The sequence below is a fragment of the Micropterus salmoides genome, unplaced genomic scaffold (genome assembly GCF_014851395.1).
Source record: "Micropterus salmoides isolate LMB-PRFRI ecotype aquatic unplaced genomic scaffold, ASM1485139v1 Ms_hic_scaffold_7, whole genome shotgun sequence".
NCBI lineage: Eukaryota > Metazoa > Chordata > Actinopteri > Centrarchiformes > Centrarchidae > Micropterus > Micropterus salmoides.
The window spans coordinates 22,597,605-22,615,463 of record NW_024044459.1 but is presented as its reverse complement, the minus strand read 5'-3'; the positions used below and the strand labels follow the sequence as shown (position 1 = coordinate 22,615,463).

Sequence of the window (17,859 nt, the reverse complement as noted above, 5' to 3'; positions counted from 1 at the left end):
CAGATGTGCTGTCCAAACTCTTTTGAAGAAGCACAAAGAAACGGGCAACACCAAGGACCGTAGACGCAGTGGTGGTTGGCCAAAGAAACTTACTGCAGCAGACAGCAGAAACATCATGCTTCCTAACGACGATGTTTTCCTAACCATAACCAAGTACTTTTGGTGCCTAAACCAAACCAAATTGCAACCGCTTCACATCGTCAATAAAGCCTCTGGCGCTTAACTTGCCATTTGGGTCACAGAATCTGATAGGTCACACATTTTGATGTCACACAGGCAACAATGAAACATTGTGGAGGTTTGTTGCAAGTTTGGGGCTGCATGTCTGTAAATGGAGTTGTGAATGGTCTCCTCAATGCTGAGTACAGGCAGATATTTATCCATCGTGCAGTCCGATCAGGGAGGAATTTGATTGGCCCCAAATTTATTTGGCAGCATCAAGATGGCCCCACACATGTAGCATAAGTCATCAAGAACAATCTCCATCTTAAAGAAGATCAAGGAGTCCTGGCAGTGATGGTAAGGCCCCCACATAGTCCTGATCTCAACAAAAAGTAAGTCTGTCTCGGATTACACGAAGAGAGAGAAGCAACTAAGGCTGCTTAAATCCACATAAGGACTGAGGGTAGTTCTACAAGATATCTGGACCAACCTATACCTGCCGAGTTCCTTCAAAAGCTGTCTGCAAGTGTAACTAGAAGAATTGATGCTGTTTAGATAGTTTAATACTGATGTGATTTATATTTTCTTCTGATGTTCACTTTGCATTTTGTTAACTGATAAATATCATCTATTAACTATATCGGTCAATTTTTGAAAGCATTCCCACACACATCTTTTGCACAGTAGCCTACACGCAACACGCAAACCACATCTTACCTACTTATTATTATATTTGACTTTTGGACCCATATAGTACTGCCACTTTGTAAAAATGTGGATAATATGATTTTTCTGAAGCTGTGAAAACATCTAGAAGGATTTTTAAAAAAAATAAATCTGAGAGCATATTGCCTAGTATTAGAACTGCCGATGATAATTACTAATTTTGTTGTGTAGGGTAGCCTACAATGTTTTTAAGTTGGTTATATAATAATTAGACAGTGGCACTCCTGTTAAAACAAAAAAAAACAACAAAAAAAAACTACATTGAAAACGGAAACATAATGAGCTGCAGGAGCACCCTGCGCAGTCGGGTCAGAGCTGGTGTCCACACCACTTTCTGCCGAGTCATCGGGACAGACACGCGCCTCCTTCCCGGGACTGTGCGCTTCTCTCCAGATCCGCTTATCGTCATCTTCGTCAGAGGACCGAGATGTCAGACGCAGTGAGAAACGAACCGAGAGCACCGAGTGATAGTCAGAGGTCTGAAACGATCCACGTTACCGTCAGAAGTCTCACGGAGAGCAAAGACTTCACCGTTGAAAGAGGCTGCACTGCCAGACAGGTCAGGACATCTGGGTTGACACTTGGGTTGCTGTGTGGGTAGGACTGGCACGATTTGAGCTTGAGCTGTGGACTAATGTGAAAAATAATGACTAAAGCGTGATTTTTGTGTGCGTGTGCGTGTGTATGTGTGTGTGTCTGCGTGTGCGCAGCTGAAATGGGGTCTAGCAGAGCGCCTGGGAGTCCCGGCAGATCGACTCGTGCTGATCCATTCCGGCCGGATCCTCAGAGAGTCAGAACTCCTGAGTCACCTTAAAGCACAAGATGGCTCAGTCAGCCTGTGCATGATCCAAAGGTACACAGAAACATTTCTGGAAATTACTCGTTTGTCATCAGAGAGATTATATATTTTACAGTACTGTACATTATGTGGCTGAAATAGTATACTGTGTGTTTTAGTAATCTACATCAAGGATGACTAGGAGGACTCCTTTTGAAATAAGTCACTTTACCTTTGTGAAGTCAATGTTTGTAAACCAGGACCACTTTTGCCTAATTATAGAAATCATACATTAACAATGATGGTGTGGTCATTTCTGTCATGTCCTGTGAGACAGACTGGTAGAAGAACTCCATGTTGCACTACCAGAATAAAATTAAGTTTATATTGTTGCAACAGATTTAAACCAGAATTTAAAGCTCATCTGGACACAACAAAGTTAGCACCATATTCAGTTCCTTCATTTGTTATCTGTTATGGGTCACACTAACAAATGGAAATGAAAAAATGGATGGTATTCGCCTTTAATTTACTGTGTAAACATATTTACCCTCAAATGGTTTTAAATTCAGTAATATTTTTATATAATGGGCAAATTAAATCCTATGATTGTTACACAGAATCATCAGACTCCCAGATAATGCATCAAATTCCACTTGAGCCCCAAAACTTCCCCTACACATACATACGCAGTTTTTTTCACCACAGTCCTGGAACTCTATATTCACATTCAGTCCATCCCTCTCAGGCTTCAGCAGTCGTCTGCTGCACCCACCCGTGATCCAGCTTCAGAAGTGGTCCCGTCAGAGCTCACAGCCATTCTGGATCCTAACCCTGATATCGTCACACCATCTCCCACCTCTCCCCTCTGCCTGGGTAAGAACTGCACAACACAAGAACTCCCCTCATCTCCAATTATTTTCTACCTTTTCCTCATACTTCAAATCTCACATTTTATTTATGTTTCTAATTTAAAAAATTCCTCTTCTCTCTGTCTGGGCTTACATACTTCTGTTCTTTGGATCTGATCTTGTTTCCAAAGTGGAAGGTCTGGACAGTCTTGGCCTATCAAACAGCGGACGTGGCTTCTTCCCCACGCTCCAGCGCCAGATGGAGAGCCAGCTGCTGGCTGACCCAGAGATGATGCGCCATGTCCTGGGCTGCCCCTTTGTGCAGAGCACCCTCTCCACCTCCAGCCCTCAACTAACCAGACAGCTCATTCTGTCTAATCCTCAAATTCAGCAGCTCCTGCAAACTAACCCCGAGGTGGGAGATATGCTTAACAACACAGACGTCATCACACAGGTGGGGATAAAAGTGTGTGTGTGTGTGTGTGTTTGAGGTACAGGTTTGTTCCAAGTTGTGAGTGGTTTAGTGTGCCAAAGAACTGCCAGCATTATACTGTGTACATGCAAAAATGCCCCACTGTACCAAGATACTACTTATAGCAGTTTGACAACTGCTACTTGAACATAGTTAGGACCTCCTTGGCTAATTTCTCCGACCCATATGTTCAACATCTTCTTAAACTTGTCTCCCTTTTCAGGTGTTGGAGCTCGCCAGGGACCCTGACATGATAGAGAAAGTGATGCGTAATAAAGACAGAGTATTTGGCAATTTGCCGCCAGAGCAGGACAGCCCTGAAACCATCACTGGTGATTGTGATGGCCTTCAGAAGACAGACACAAAAAGTCTCAAATTATCACAGGTATAGGTTTGGAAATAATGTTTTCCTGATCTGTTCAGATAGTGTCAAACTAATCTTGGGTTTTTAACCTGTTGTTTGTGGTGTCAGATCCAGATAGGAGTGCCCCCGGCAGTGACTGCATCATCTGGCAATCAAAAGCCAACTGAAAGAGAAAGCGAGCAGACTCCAACCCTCTCTGCTCACTCCACAGATCCTCTCAGAGAAGTGACCGCCACGTCTGGATCTGATCCAAACCCTCAGAGCACTGCAGGCACGAAAATACAAATTCACACAGTTTAACTACACTAATTAAGAAATTCATGCCCATAAGGGATGGGATAGCTGGGTAATCGAACCAATCTGGCAAACTCACAATCATGCACATGGATGCTACTCAGGTTTTTTCAGTTTTTTGTCCTTTGATGTATTTCTTAGTTCTTTTAAAGGCACTGGTACTCACTGCCATCTTCTCGAAAACAAACCAAGAAAGAGGTCATCAGTTTTAATTGGCTAAACTATAACTATAAATATATATTTCTCCCTGCTTTTCTTCATCTTGTATCTGTGCACTCCTCCCACTTTCCTCAGGAATGCAGTCACTGCTAGAGGAGATCACATCCAGTCCAGGACTGATGGAGAGCCTGCTGTCTGGGCCGTACGTCAGTAGTCTTCTGAATTGCCTCAGCCAGAATCCTGACCTGGCTGCACAGGTGACGCATACACAATTTATGGGTGGATGCAAGCACATAAACATGCATAGCAGGGAACACGTGACAGGCAGCCAGATCACTTATTTCTTTCACTTGACATTGCACATTCTTCCCAACCATTTAGTTATTTTTAAGATTGCAACGTATTAGCGTCTGAATCATATGGACTGCAATTCAGAGGTGTGGAACCGGGCTACAACACCACCCCACTTCTTGTTAACATATCCGCATAATCTCTCCACACAATCTCCACCCAAATCCTACAGAGGGCTTACAGCCCATACGGCTCACATTTTCACACTGTTTCAGATGCTGCTGAGCCACCCTTTGTTCTCAGGAAATCCTCAGCTGCAGCAGCAGATGAGACAGCAGATCCCTCTCTTCCTGCAACAGGTTCGTTTACTCTCCTCACATTTAAACACTATCACTTCTTGAAACTAGATCACCTACAGTATCATAATCTGCTCAACATTAAGCAAAATGTCTTGTGTATGAGACATTCTTCATTTACTTGTAGTCTTCCATAGTACACTCCACACAGTCTCCACTCAAACGCCAGTGCTTATTGTTTCTTATTAATTTCTTCAGTATTAATGAATAATAAATATGTAGATGCAGAGTCCAGAGCTGCTGTCAGCCATGTTGAACCCCAGAGCCATGGAAGCTCTGCTACAGATCCAACAGGCCCTACAGACTCTTGCTGCAGAGGCTCCAGCACTGATACCAACGTCAGTATAAATACACAAAACAAACACACACTGTAGATTTCAACCTGAAGATTACTCACAAGATCGGTTTAGTTTCTCGGTAGAATCTGGATTAAACGTTTATGCAAACCACATATCTGTCTTGCAGGGCTGGGCTCGGAAACACTGGAGACAGTGTTAATGCCTCCCCTGAGCTAGCATCCGACCCTGTCCTTAACGGCCAATCAGGAAGTGGTCCCGGGGTTGCCACGGTGACAGAGCAGCAGCAGCAGCAGTTTGTACAACAGATGCTACAGGCACTGGCTAACAGCAATTATAGGGTATCTAAATGTTTCCTTATAACCTTGTTTTCTGCTTCTGTTATTGATCTATCGTTAGAACCATGTTACACCACATCTGGACACATCCAGTTGTGATGTTTGTTGTGGTCAGAGTTGCAAGAGATTTATACCTTTAAACCTGTAGAAGCCACTGCAGCTATGTTTTACCTTTCTTCCAAAATCTAGTGTTGAGTTACTCTTTAAAGTTTGTGAGTAAAACAGGAGTCAGTGCTACTACCCGTGGTTCCCACATACTTTTGTGTGGTACAGAGCAGTCATATAAGAAAAAAAGTATACTGTATGCTGCTCAATCGAACAAATTATACTGCAAGATCTCCTGAAAGTTCATTCTGTTTCTTAATTTTTTTCTTATTTATTTAGAGTGAATGACAAATTAGGGGAGAGACACATAGCACATTTTCACTCCCAGAGGCACAAGGACCTGTTTACTGATTCGTTTTGATCGTGTTATTGTAACAAGTAAGACTTTAAATAACCCTCCTGTCATGTCATGTCCTGTCAGGTCCGTAGCGATGAGGCCGAGTTCCAGGAGGAGCTGGAGCAGCTGAGCTCAATGGGCTTTAGAGACAGACAGGCGAATCTTCAGGCCCTCATCAGCACAGGAGGAGATTTCACCACTGCTGTACAACTGCTCAGTCTCTGACACACACGCACACAGATGTTGATCTGTGCACATATACATACGTAAGTGAATGCACAGACACTTAAATATAATAATAATAATAAACTTATCATTGTTAATGATAATGTGTGCTTTACACTAAAAATGAACATCAGAGACATGCTAGCCATATTTATATTGCTGCACTTTCAAAGTTCCTTAACTCACCATACTAACTTCAGTCTGCAGTGACATGCACTGGTACAGATCCGTGCAGGTACTCCAATCCACCTCATATACGTAGACTTGTAGCAATTGCAAACATATTCAGAGGCAGGTCATGTATTATTAATCTCTGTGCAACGCTATGAAGCTCAGGCTCTTTTCATCTTGCCACCTGGACAATAAGGAAAGCCTGAAACATGTAGAGACAGATGTCAGTCAGATGTCCCGGAAGTACACGGAGGATCTGTTGTGTGCTGTTCCTGCCCTCCCTTGCTGCTCTTGTGCTGTAAAGATCAGAAACACCAGATCATTATAAAGTTTCTGTCTCTAAAGGTAGATGCGGCTGAGGTGTGGAAAATGGTGAGGTTGACTTTGTGCACAGCCAAAAGTGCTCACACAGGCACAGAAATTCTGATTTGCAGAGTTAATCTTCTCAACACACTCTCTGAGGAGAAAGATTCAATCAGGACTGAAAAAAATTTAGTCCAAAACTGAGGGAAAAAAAGATTTTAACCCTTTTGGAACTTACAACACAACCTATGATGATTATGATGATTTACTTTTTATTTACATTGGTGAGGCTGTTCCTACAAACCCTTTGAACCTAAATACCATTCACTGCACTGACAAGTAATACTTAAGCTTATATTCAACCTATCTCCAGTAAATACACCATTCCAAGGAGTGGCTGCACTTTGTATCCCTTTGAATTTCACTCTTTCACTCATCTAGCTGACTTGTGGATCTGATGTTATCAGCAAAACAGTTGAATGCTGTTCTGTTATTGACTTTTTTTGTGTATTATTTTCATTATCAATTAATCTGCAGGTATTTTTCATTTATGATTAAAATAATTGTAATTTTAGCCTATAAATTGTAAGAGAATTGGGGAAAATCTCTATCACAACTTCCTACAGTCAAGATTACTACATTTGAGAAGCTGCAAACACATATTAATGTTGTACACAGAGTTGGTGTAGTGATCATCAATAAAGTCAAAAGCAAACTGGCCTGGTCATTTATTATACACGTGTTACTATTTTTATTCATATAATCCAACCCAGAATTTGAGCGAAAATCCTTTACTCATCAAAATGAGTTATTATTAGTGATTGAAATCAGACTTTTTAAAGTATTTTTTTTTTCTCTGCACTACTTACATCTACTCCACTATGAACACTAGAGGGCAGTTACACTTGTTTGAACAGTGAAAGTTGTACTTTGATACTTTGTTACTCTCATATTATTTTCCTTTCCTTTTAGGGTGTGTATGTGTGTGTGAGATGGTTGCACTCTGTTTTCCATTCCTGCTTTTGTGGATTAACTGACGCACATGACACATACTTCAACATCTGTGTGTGTGTTTGTAAATTGCTGCCAGACTGAGGGGGTTTTAATCCCTAGCGGTGTGCGTGCAACTGTTCATCTGGATGTGTGAGATATGCAAGTACCTTGGGGGGGGGGGGGTTGCATTAGAAGGTAGCTAAAATATTGAAAAAAACATTGAGGTTTGGAGATGAGTCACACCACAAAAACAGAGGTGTTTGGCAGAGAGCCAGGGGGTGTCTTGGTCATGGTCACGTGTGTGTGTCTTCTGAAGATGCTTATTGATCCGGAAACAGGGATCACACAGTCTTGACCTGATTTGACCTTTAATATGGTAACAACCTAATCGAACATGCCTCGCAGCAGCAACGTGTTAAAGCTAGAGCCCTTTATTCCTCTTACTTTATATTATTCAGTGTGAGGATTTTACTAAGATCGGCTGGTGCATTGGCAGGTGATGTTGGTGCATGAAAGGTGGTGTGACGGATCAAATGATGCAAAAACAAGATTTACAGTAGCTTGCAGCTAAATTAATCCATTTGCTGCTAAGTTCTCAGAAACTCCAGCAAAGCAGCTTCAATTTTTGAAAATCTATTCAAGAGCAGAGGAGAGAAAACAGAAAGATCTGGATTCATCTGAAACAAAACAAATGGTGAGGTAGAATTTGTTAAGAGAGTTTGAAAAGTGGTAAATCTTTACCATTAGCTGAAAGAGGCCTGGGATTCTTCCAAACTATACACATTTAAAAGTTTACTCTTCAGGGATTAATAAAAGCTTTATTTTCTGAAATATTAATGGGTTTCCTATATCGCTGAAACAATTAGTTTATCAACAGAAAATTAATAGGCATCTATTTTGATAATCCATTAATCATTTGTCATTTTAAAAGCAATACTTAGCTAGCAACCCCTAGTTCCAGCATCCCATGCCTGTTTAATTTGATTGTGAACTAAATATTTTTTAGTTTTGGACTGTGACAGACAATTCAAAAATGAATGGAAAAGTTGCGCACTCATAACTTTGATACATTAAGATTAACTGTACAAATAAAGCAGTGGCCAGACACTTTACCATTGTCATATTTTATAGACCAAAGGATTAATCAATAAATTGAGTAAGGTAAGTTAATAATATGTAAGTTATGTAAATAATTGGCATACTAATAGTTAATGAAATGAATGAAGATAGTTGCAACCATAGCTCCCGGTGTTGTGGTAATGTCTGCATGTGATGCAAACATAAAATAAAAGTAAAAACAATACTCAGGATTCCAAAACTTCAGATATAAAATGTCTAACCTAAATTTTATTTCACAAAAAAACAACTTTTTGGTCACAATTCAAACCTTTGCACTATCCAACACTCACAGCTTATATTGAAATGGCTCTTGGGCTCTGAAATGTTTTCAGCTAACCAGCAGCAGTTTTTTTTAGAATCACAAATGCACCACAAGATCATACAGATTATCTTCTTCATTATGTACTGAAGGTGAAAAGTCACCAAAGAACATCACACTGAAAATTTGAAAACTTTGTCTGGCTGGTGGTGCTAGAGGAAGAGGATCACAGAAGTCAAGAGAATTCACGTAGGGACCATCTTCCAGCAATCCTTATAGTTGTTGAGCAGTGGTGGACTATCCCCAGAGCCACGCTATTAGCATGGCTAAAAACTGAACACACTTGAGAACATGAAGATGATGATGAAGATCTCTTTTGACCTGCTGCGGTGGTTAAGGCATTGGTGATGACTTGAGGCTGGTGATGTGCTTCTCGACCTCCGTGGCCATATCAGGGATGCTCCTCCTGATGTCCAGTGGCAACACATTCTCCTCATCCGACGGAGGCTCTAAAACATCAAACTGGGAACGCAGCAGGCCTTCTTTCATGTAATGTCCCCTCCGGGCCACCATCCTCTGGTGAATGAGATCGTAGTTGCCATGCAGAAAGAGAAAAAAGACATCAGGGCTGGTGGGAGGCAGGAATTCTTTGTCTGGAAGGGAAGAGGGTGCGATGGCTTTGGAGCCATAGAGCAGGATCTGTCTGTACAGGCGCTTCAGGGCGGAGCACACCACGAGAGCATCACAGCCTGAACACCTTACTCTGGGATGATTAGACACACAAATATACACATAGTTAGTAAGAGCAGGAAAGAATTAGTCATAACTGCTGAGCTCTCCACTGAAATGTTGTATGGATGACAAGGAAGATGTTAAAAACAGTGGGGAAACAAACTTAAAGTGAGCTCTGGTCACAAACAGCTGAGGAGAAGAGAGAAGACGGTATATGAGGACAAACTAATAGAGAAAAATGTGTGTAACTGAGTGTGGAAGAGTTAAGGAAAAAAGTCTTTGATGTTGTCGTTTTAAGAAAGAGATGGCATACGTTTCAGTTCTCCCTCACCTCTTCTCTATACTCTCACTCACTTAATCTGTCTCTACTCTCCCCAACTCCCTCTCCTCGCTTTCTGGTTTTCATCTCAATTTTCAGAACCATCTTTGATATTTTTGATCTTTTTTTTCCCGACAATTTCACGGTCGCATTTCCTTACCTCGCTGCTCCGCTCTTCAGCTCACCCTCTAAACCCATCATCTTCTCCATTTCTGTCGTTATAAAAAGTATGTTGTGTTTTCTTGCAAAATGTTCATGTGAGTGTGCATAATAACCTGTGTGTATGAAAGGTTTGTTTATGCTTACCTCTCAATGACTTCATGTAGTTTGAGAAGCCAAGGCAATCTGTCCTGAAGAGACAAACAACAACATAACAACTGGTTAAATTTTTGTTAAATAGCCTGTTGTAGATTTATTTTATGGTTATCTACGGAGAACTGAGGAAAATATCTGGCTCTTTAGTTACTTAATGCTCCACTATGTTCATGAGAACAGTGTCTGTCTGCAATGGTGAAGCTCCTCTAAAATTAAAAATACAACATTCAGATACGAAATAGCTGCACTACACTCATAGTCGCAGTGAGCATAATGCAGCAGAAGCTGTTGAGAAGGAAGTGTTCATAGTGGATACGATTATTCCAAGTCAGAGCTCAAAACTGCCAACAATTTCTGTTTAATGGACTCAACTAAAAAGAGTCTTTTAAAGAACCAATCAGGGAATTAAACAGAGGTCAGGCAACAGAACTTTGATCACACTGCAGTCAGAAATAGAATCAATCCTAATTTGGTTACATCTGAACTGGAGTCCCATTTTTCCCCCACACTGCAATGCTTTTAATATGAAGCGCTGAACTGGAATGAGAGGAATCACATGTCCTGTCTGGTTATGCCAACCTCAACCTGCCTGGCAAGAAAGGCACATTTTCTTTTGCCACAGCCTGACAGTAATCCCAAATGTACATTTCTGCCTCTCTTCATCATTCATTCTCAAACTGCCAACCGCTGAGTGTTTTTTTAAATATGCCAAAGCATTGGACAGAGCAGGTCCCTGGGGGATTCTCCCCGTCGTTCCAAGCAGATTTCTGAGTGGGAGGTTATCAAGAGCCACCAAACACCGCTACCAGCAAACTGCAGCTAAATGTTGGCAGGGATTTATTCTGCCTGTAAGCATGTAAACTCGACTTTGGCAGGTAGCCAGACAATTATTTGGAGGTCTCCCTTCATTTTAAAAGTCAGCACAGACAGGGAAAAGATAAATGTTGAAAAAAAAAAAAGGGGGAGAAATCCCTCAACTGAATTTTAGGACTGTGGGCTGTGATGAAGAGCTCAGTTTCCCTCCCTGCTGCTTTCACTGTTGGCTCCGTCTGCTCTAGTGAAGCTTCCTCCGGCTACTTGTTGAGTTTTCTGTGGCTGCAAGTCTGAGACAATGATTTACTCATGACAGGAGTGAAATGGTTCACTCCATAAATTAGATTCAATTTGAGCTGACAATACAACTCCAGCAGGGACACACACACACCTGGGCTTACCTGGTCTGTGAGTGGTTCACCACAAGCCATTTTCTCGATGTTCTCCTTTGGGTGGAAGTTATCCCCTTCATGCAGGGGCCAGCCCAGCTGATAAGTGGAAGAACACACATGCACACACATAAGTGTTGGGTCATGCTAAAAAAAATCTTTGGGTGGGGAGGAGGGGGGGGTCCAATTACCTTTTCTGATAGGAAGGCCCCTAACGTGCTTCTGTATAAGAAATGGAGCGAGACAGAATTAATTCAGTGCAACAATAGTGTGTTAATGTGACATCATGTACTTTAGAGCAACTATATTGATGATCAAGGAATAATTTAACATGACATTTGACATGACCATTTGTCACTATTTCCAGACATTTCATAGACAGAATAATTAATCAATTATTCGAGAAAGAAATCGGCTGATTTTATGATAATTTAAATAATAGTTAGTTGCTGCTGTATAGTGGTATTTTGATTGTCTTACAGTTTTCCTCAGTGACCTTGTCACAGATATCCACATCTTTTATCCCTTCGCCAATCAGACTTCTAAACTCCCTGTAGGATCCATATGGGGTTTCAAATGTGCACATACTAGCTAGCTGTATGTTGTGCATGTTGTGTGTTTTGCTTTATGTACTTTTGCAAACATGCTGCTTTTAACTAATTGCCCCTAGTGGGTTAATAAAGTTTTTGAACTGAGATATCAGTGTGCTGTAACCAATTATGTAATGGTACATTATTATGTATTTATTTTCTCCAAAGCATTTACGCATAATTTTCCTCATGTGACTCAACAAACCTAAATATGTTGGTTATGCTCTACTCCAGTGTGCTTTTGTGAGATGCCACGGCTTCTGTAAATAAACATACAGGCAGTATAGACATACTTTCCACAGCCTGAGACTCCCATTATGATGTAGATCATCCTGCCTGTGGATCCTCAGACACCTGAAGGAAGGTCCTGTCTTGACATGGATTTAAGAAGTGAAATCCCTTTATGACTGCTGGCATAAACTTGTCTGCATAGTCAACAAGGCTTACATATGTGAACCATGGAAATATGTAGCAATAACATCAGTGCTAATCTGATGTAACCTACCCTTACAACTTCCGCAGCTGCTGGGATCTTAACTTACTCATACAGTCGTTTCTTACCCCGCACATGTGTAGCATACTGTCACTAAGCATATTAGTAGTTCTGATTTGTAACGTTAAAACTCTTCATCCTTTTTCAGAGGCTTACTAAGACAATAAGAAATTAAATACTATGGTTTTACCTAAACAAAACTCATTTTACAGGTAAAAACGATGCAACCACACGAAACGCCACCCAAAAAGCTGTGTTGTTCCAAAGAGGCGATATAATAAAACACCACGAGCGCAGTATCTCCTACTTGAATTACTTATTTGCTCGTACCATGGCCGGAAGTTGTTTTGCTGCAAGTACGCGATGACGATCGAAGCACGTCGGCTACGTCTTAAAGAGACAGCACTCTATTCTGCAACACGTTTAGCTTACGTTGCAGCTAAATTGTTTTTGACGTCATAATTTATTAAAATAAAATAATCCCGCAGTTAAAATGAGTTTAGCCCATAGCTGACGTGTTTCTGATGACAGAGTTTATCACGTTACGAAATTATGTGTAACAATATGGTTTATTTTTATCTCAATCAGACATTTTGACACATTCCATGCTGATGCATGTTTAAAGGCATTATAGGCGCCTGGGGATCTGTATGCCTATATTTTAGCATAATTATAAAAAACACCTCAAAAACGTGGAAGGACATAGCACATATAATGAGTGTGTGAATAGCCTATAAATGTTTTTCCCTCTGTTTTATAAAAATATGAAAGCATAGCTAAAGACTTTATCCAAAACTCAACAGGACTGGTAAATCTGACACCACACACGTGGGATCATAATTGCAGTGTGGAGATTCATGCTGAAATTTGGAACGTGTTGGAAGGTGGGTGAGCAATCCTGAGACAGACAGGGAGAGAGAGAGAGGGAGGGAAGAAGAGAGAGAGAGAGGGGGGGGGGGGGGGGGAGCTATTTCCCTCCTGTAGCTTCATCATTGGGCAGGCAGGAGACGGATGCAGGCTCTCCTCCCTCCCGCTCTGTTGCATCCATCCATTCTCTTATCCAGCCATCCATCCATCTGTCCATCCACTCATTCATTCCCAAGGGCGTCAGAGGGGTGACTAGCCCAGACTGAAAGGAGCATACATGCATGAGTGTGTCTGCGTGAGTCCTCCGTGTATGTACGTGTGCGTCTCGTCTGGTCTTCCCGCGGATCCGCTGACATGAGGAGCTGAAACAGAACCGACAGGAGGATGAAAATGCTCCGGTTTCGCAGCCCCAGCATCCGCTCCTTGGACCAGGAGGTCCTCTGCACGATCCGGTTACTGGACGACTCCGAGATCTCCTGCAGCATCCAGGTAGACGAAAGCCTCATCCACCTCATGTATTGTCCTCTGTGATCATTGCAAACATCACGTGGATGCAGCAGAATCATTTCCTTTAATTTTCACAGAGGCTTATACAGGTGAATTAAAACTATAGGCTAATCTCGATTTATTGTTTATTATTATTCTGATCATTTCGTCAAATTTGTACAACAAAGACCATTTCAACGTGTGGTTATTCTAGTTTCCATGCTGCTGTGATTTAGCCTACTGGAGAGGCTCCATACAATATAATGCCTATTTAATGAGATTAAAAAAACAAAAAAAGGAATAGCCAATAAATAGTGATCTGTGCACATGTGTGTGTTGGGATCCAAGCAAGATGTGACCCATGTATGGAGAGAAGTTAGGATGAAGTTTGGTGGTTCACAGAAGAGGAAATGATGGAGCTCCATGGGTGTGGTGGTGATGATAGTGATGATGATGAGGACAGAGAGGACTGCTGTTTGGGTTATTGATCAGTCATGTGGAGCTGTGTGTGTGTGTGTGTGTGTGTGTGTGTGTGTGTGTGTGTGTGTGTGTGTGTGTGTGTGTGTGTGTGTGTGTGTGTGTGTGTGTAGATAGAGAGAGGTAGACAGTTGTGCTTACTTGCGTTGACTGCCTGTAGATGATGCGTGTTGTTTTCACCCAACCGGCTTCAAGTGGAAATGCCAAGAAAGTCAGTCCTGTAGCACTCAGCTGGTAAGCAGTTGTAGTATCAAACTAAAAGGCTAAAAACTATTCTTAAACATTCTTCAAAAGTAGACACATTGGAAAAAGTGTTTTTATGGGAAGTCAAGGATTTACTCAAAAACAAAACCTCATTTTCTAAAATCAGAGCCTTCACTTGGATTTATCAGGTTCAAATCTAACAGCCATTGTCCATTGGAGTCTGAGAACAGAAGAGATCTAGTGCTAATATACAATTGTTTCTTTATTTCAAAATGACTGAGGTAGTCACAGCCCTGTAACTACACCCAAGCCACAAGCAGGAGGAGGTATTTCTGGGATGTTTGCGTGTACACAAGCAACTGTACTAAAATGTTATCAGCAAAAAAGTTATATCTACTCAGGATAAAAGCAGATTGATTTTGAAAGATCATGATCTGCCATCTGCTGCCATCTCATGTCATTGGAATCAGACTTTGAGCAAAAGAGCTGATCTGTGAGTTACAGCCTACAGCTTAATATTTGGTGTTCCTTCCTCCACCATTCATGCCCTTTTGGCTCCACAACTGCAGCTCTGAACTGTGGTTGGAAGGCCTCATAATTATTAATGTGCAAAGAAAATATTTTAATATAATATGCTAAACAGCATAGAAACACTAATACCGTAAGTTATATTCTACTACATCTTCAGCAAACAACTCCTTCAAAGCAGCACCAGCTTGTTGGCAACCCAGTGAGTTGAACAGAGTTGAGAGCGCAGTGAGTGAACGCAGCTCCGAGCAGCACCACACCTCATCCTGAGACGCCTTCAGAAGAAGTTGTCAGCTGCCCTGTTGTCTGACCCAGAAAGAACGAACTCGCTGCATGTGAAACTAACTGTCTCACTGGTCTTCTACATGTACCCAATCAATGATTTACAAAATACCATAAAGTGCGCTGAGAGAGAAGGAGGGAGAGAGGCAGAGCAAGGCCAGATCTGTTTCTTTGTGTTGCACATGCATGTATACCTGCGTGCTTGTGTCTTTGAGAGCACAAAAGTGTGTTAAAGTGCGTGTACACGTCAGAGAACATTAAAGTGTGGCTTTTCAGGTCCAAGACTGTGAAAGTGTGTATGTGTTTTTAGCTGTGTATCTGTGCTCGATAAGGAAATGGACATTTATATTTCTAGCTGACTGCATTTTTCCAGCTCTTTCTTTAATGGCTTTGTGTTCCGGTGCTGAGTTGCTCCTTCCTACATATTTCATGACATCCTGTGCTCCTCATGCTAACAACAGCACTTCTACTCTTTTCACTGTAGGAAGACTTACATCTTCCATCCATCTTACTATATCTGCTTTTTTCCCCTGTGCATTGTCATTGTTCTTCTCCTTATAATTTTGATCGTTCTGCTACTCTGCAGACTACTACTTTGTTCTGCACATGTAGGTCAGGATGAGATGCCAAAGACAGCACTAGAGTGAATGCCATCATAGAAACTGAGTGATAAAGTTGTTCTCAAATTGTGCTTCTGAGCAAATGTGTCACAACTGAATAGCTGCTTAATGTGAGTCAGGCGTCAGGTCTTGACTTTGCATAAAACATGGGTGCATTAGCCAGGTTCCTGTGGGGCACAATGTTTGGCGCTGCATGGATTATTCTGATTAAGTGAAGACTTCAATTCAGACAATTTTGCCTAAAAAAGTAATTAATATTTATGACTGGAATGATTGATATTATTGCTTAACAAGGCAATTCAAACTGATTTGCATTAGACATAAAAGGCATCATGACCAGATATAAACACAAGATTATTCAAGGAGACACAAAGAAATAGAAGATGAAAAGCTAAAATTGAATAAAATGCAACATATGAGTGATTTATCCCAAATTAAGTTTGAGTTTGTTCCAGGAGACATTTTTACAGTAGAGAATCAACGCTGGTGAAGTGATAGGTCGTAGTTGTTTTAAATGTTACTGTACTATGGTAAGATTTTAAACACACAGTGAGGAGCAGACAAGACTCCTCTCCAGCACAGTATGCTTCATCCATCATCAGCGTTTTCTGCAATCTTAACATAGTCAGGGGTGTAGTATCTGAGTATTTCCTTATATCTTCTGATCAGTCAGCAACTGATCAGAAGATATATCAACTGTCATAGATACCAAATATACAAAACAATATTATCAACATCCTTTTCTTCAAAATTACTATTTACAAAATATCATTACTCTTATTTGAAACAACAATTGCAAGAGAAATATAAATTACCATAAATACATAACATATAATAGCATAATTCACTTTTCAGAATATTATTTAGTAAATACAGTGTTTCTCCTTATGCATCCATTTCCAAACAAATTCTTCATTCTTTCAACCATAACCTTTAAAGATGCAAAAAAAAGTAGTTTAAAAAGTAAAAAAATAATGCTATGATCTATATTACTGTAATATCAAGAGGAGGAAAAAGGGTCCTTTCAACCTATTGTTCTGGTTAATAAAATGTGTTGGAGTATATACCAATATGTACCAGTGGTTCCGATGCGAGCCCACCTGCTAGTATGCCAGCCACTGATATATACGCATTTCGATGGATTAACCTTGTTTTTCACAATATTTCAGGTTCTGGGTCACGAGACATGATGACAGCAAAGCATAATTATTTTCAAGTTGTTTACCTTGACTCCAAGAATAGCTTGACAGCAAAATATACAGCAGGTAGAGAGGGTGTGTGGCTGTGTGTGTGTTTTGGATGTGTCTACAGCCCGGGGTGCTGAACGTGTGCAGCCTCTCATGTTCAGCGTTAATGTTAAAGTCAGACCGGCTGCAGGAGAGCCTCATCAAGATCAAAACACAGTGACCTCCTCTGCTTTCAGCGCTTCTCCCCTTTTTTCTTCTCATTCCCCCCATCTGTCCTTCTCCTCGGTACCTCTTTCCCATCTTCTCCGAGCTCTCCTGTGTTTCACCCCACTTATTCTCTGCTCTACTTCCAGCCTCATATTTACTCCTCTGACCACCTTTTCTCACTTTCTATTTTTACATCTCTCATCTGTATCTTCTTCCACCCTCCCTCCTCTCTATCACCCTCTTTCTCTCCCTCCTCCTTCTCTGTGACACATCATGTATAATTAAGGGAGATCACTGTTCTTATGAGGCCAACATCAGTCAACTGTCAGCGATGCGCCACACCAGTGTGTGTATATGTGCACATATGTGTGTGTGTGTTTGGAGGATGAGGTAACTTGCATGAAAGATTTAAAATGAGCCACTGAGCCAAAGTTCTGCTATTACGCACATTAATTCACCGTACTTAGCGAGAAATTACTGCATGGCACTGAAATAGCTTGCGGGAACTTGAACTTTTGAAAGCTTGAAATATATCCTGCTCATTGCTCTGTTTCTATTCTTGTGGGAGTCACCTTATCAATACATGACAAGTACGGTCTATTTAAAGATGCATATGGATGCAGGTATTGTTTTTCACTGCATCTGCCTTTTTGTAGTCAAGGAGAGGTGTGTGTGTAGCTGAGGTGGTGCTGGCCTTTTATTTACTAGCTTTTCTTGTGGCTGGCTGTGTGCATGCGTGTATGTGTGTGTG

At 41.2% G+C, this 17,859-nt stretch overlaps 3 protein-coding genes across 8 annotated transcripts in view; 2 read left to right on the top strand and 1 right to left on the bottom strand.

Annotated features, from left to right (window-relative positions):
* Positions 1-1,189: 1,189 nt before the first annotated feature.
* LOC119892358 (ubiquilin-1-like) lies at positions 1,190-6,946 on the top strand. Its single transcript, XM_038704560.1, has 11 exons — positions 1,190-1,447; positions 1,599-1,741; positions 2,415-2,542; positions 2,709-2,971; positions 3,213-3,374; positions 3,462-3,624; positions 3,942-4,063; positions 4,373-4,456; positions 4,676-4,791; positions 4,919-5,090; positions 5,614-6,946. Exons 1-11 carry the CDS (start codon positions 1,316-1,318, stop codon positions 5,752-5,754), a joined length of 1,626 nt encoding a protein of 541 aa, XP_038560488.1. The 5' UTR covers positions 1,190-1,315; the 3' UTR covers positions 5,755-6,946.
* Positions 6,947-8,540: 1,594 nt separating this feature from the next.
* Positions 8,541-12,594, bottom strand: LOC119892163 (probable gluconokinase). Of its 4 annotated transcripts, none has more exons than XM_038704299.1 (6): positions 12,441-12,594; positions 12,051-12,128; positions 11,359-11,389; positions 11,180-11,266; positions 9,957-10,000; positions 8,541-9,362 (listed from the first exon to the last, which is right to left on the bottom strand). In XM_038704299.1, exons 2-6 carry the CDS (start codon positions 12,086-12,088, stop codon positions 8,993-8,995), a joined length of 570 nt encoding a protein of 189 aa, XP_038560227.1. In that variant the 5' UTR covers positions 12,089-12,128; positions 12,441-12,594; the 3' UTR covers positions 8,541-8,992. The 4 variants fall into 4 exon arrangements, with proteins under 4 accessions (XP_038560227.1, XP_038560225.1, XP_038560226.1 ...); XM_038704297.1 differs by having other exon boundaries at positions 12,263-12,587; XM_038704298.1 differs by having other exon boundaries at positions 12,051-12,124; positions 12,263-12,587.
* Positions 12,595-13,239: 645 nt separating this feature from the next.
* Positions 13,240-17,859, top strand: part of frmd3 (FERM domain containing 3) — a 61,839-nt gene continuing 57,219 nt past the window's right edge. For all 3 annotated transcript variants that reach the window (XM_038704720.1, XM_038704722.1, XM_038704719.1), the window contains exon 1: positions 13,240-13,606. In XM_038704720.1, coding sequence (XP_038560648.1) covers positions 13,502-13,606 — 105 coding nt within the window. In that variant the 5' untranslated portion in view covers positions 13,240-13,501. The remainder of the gene's footprint in view (positions 13,607-17,859) is intronic.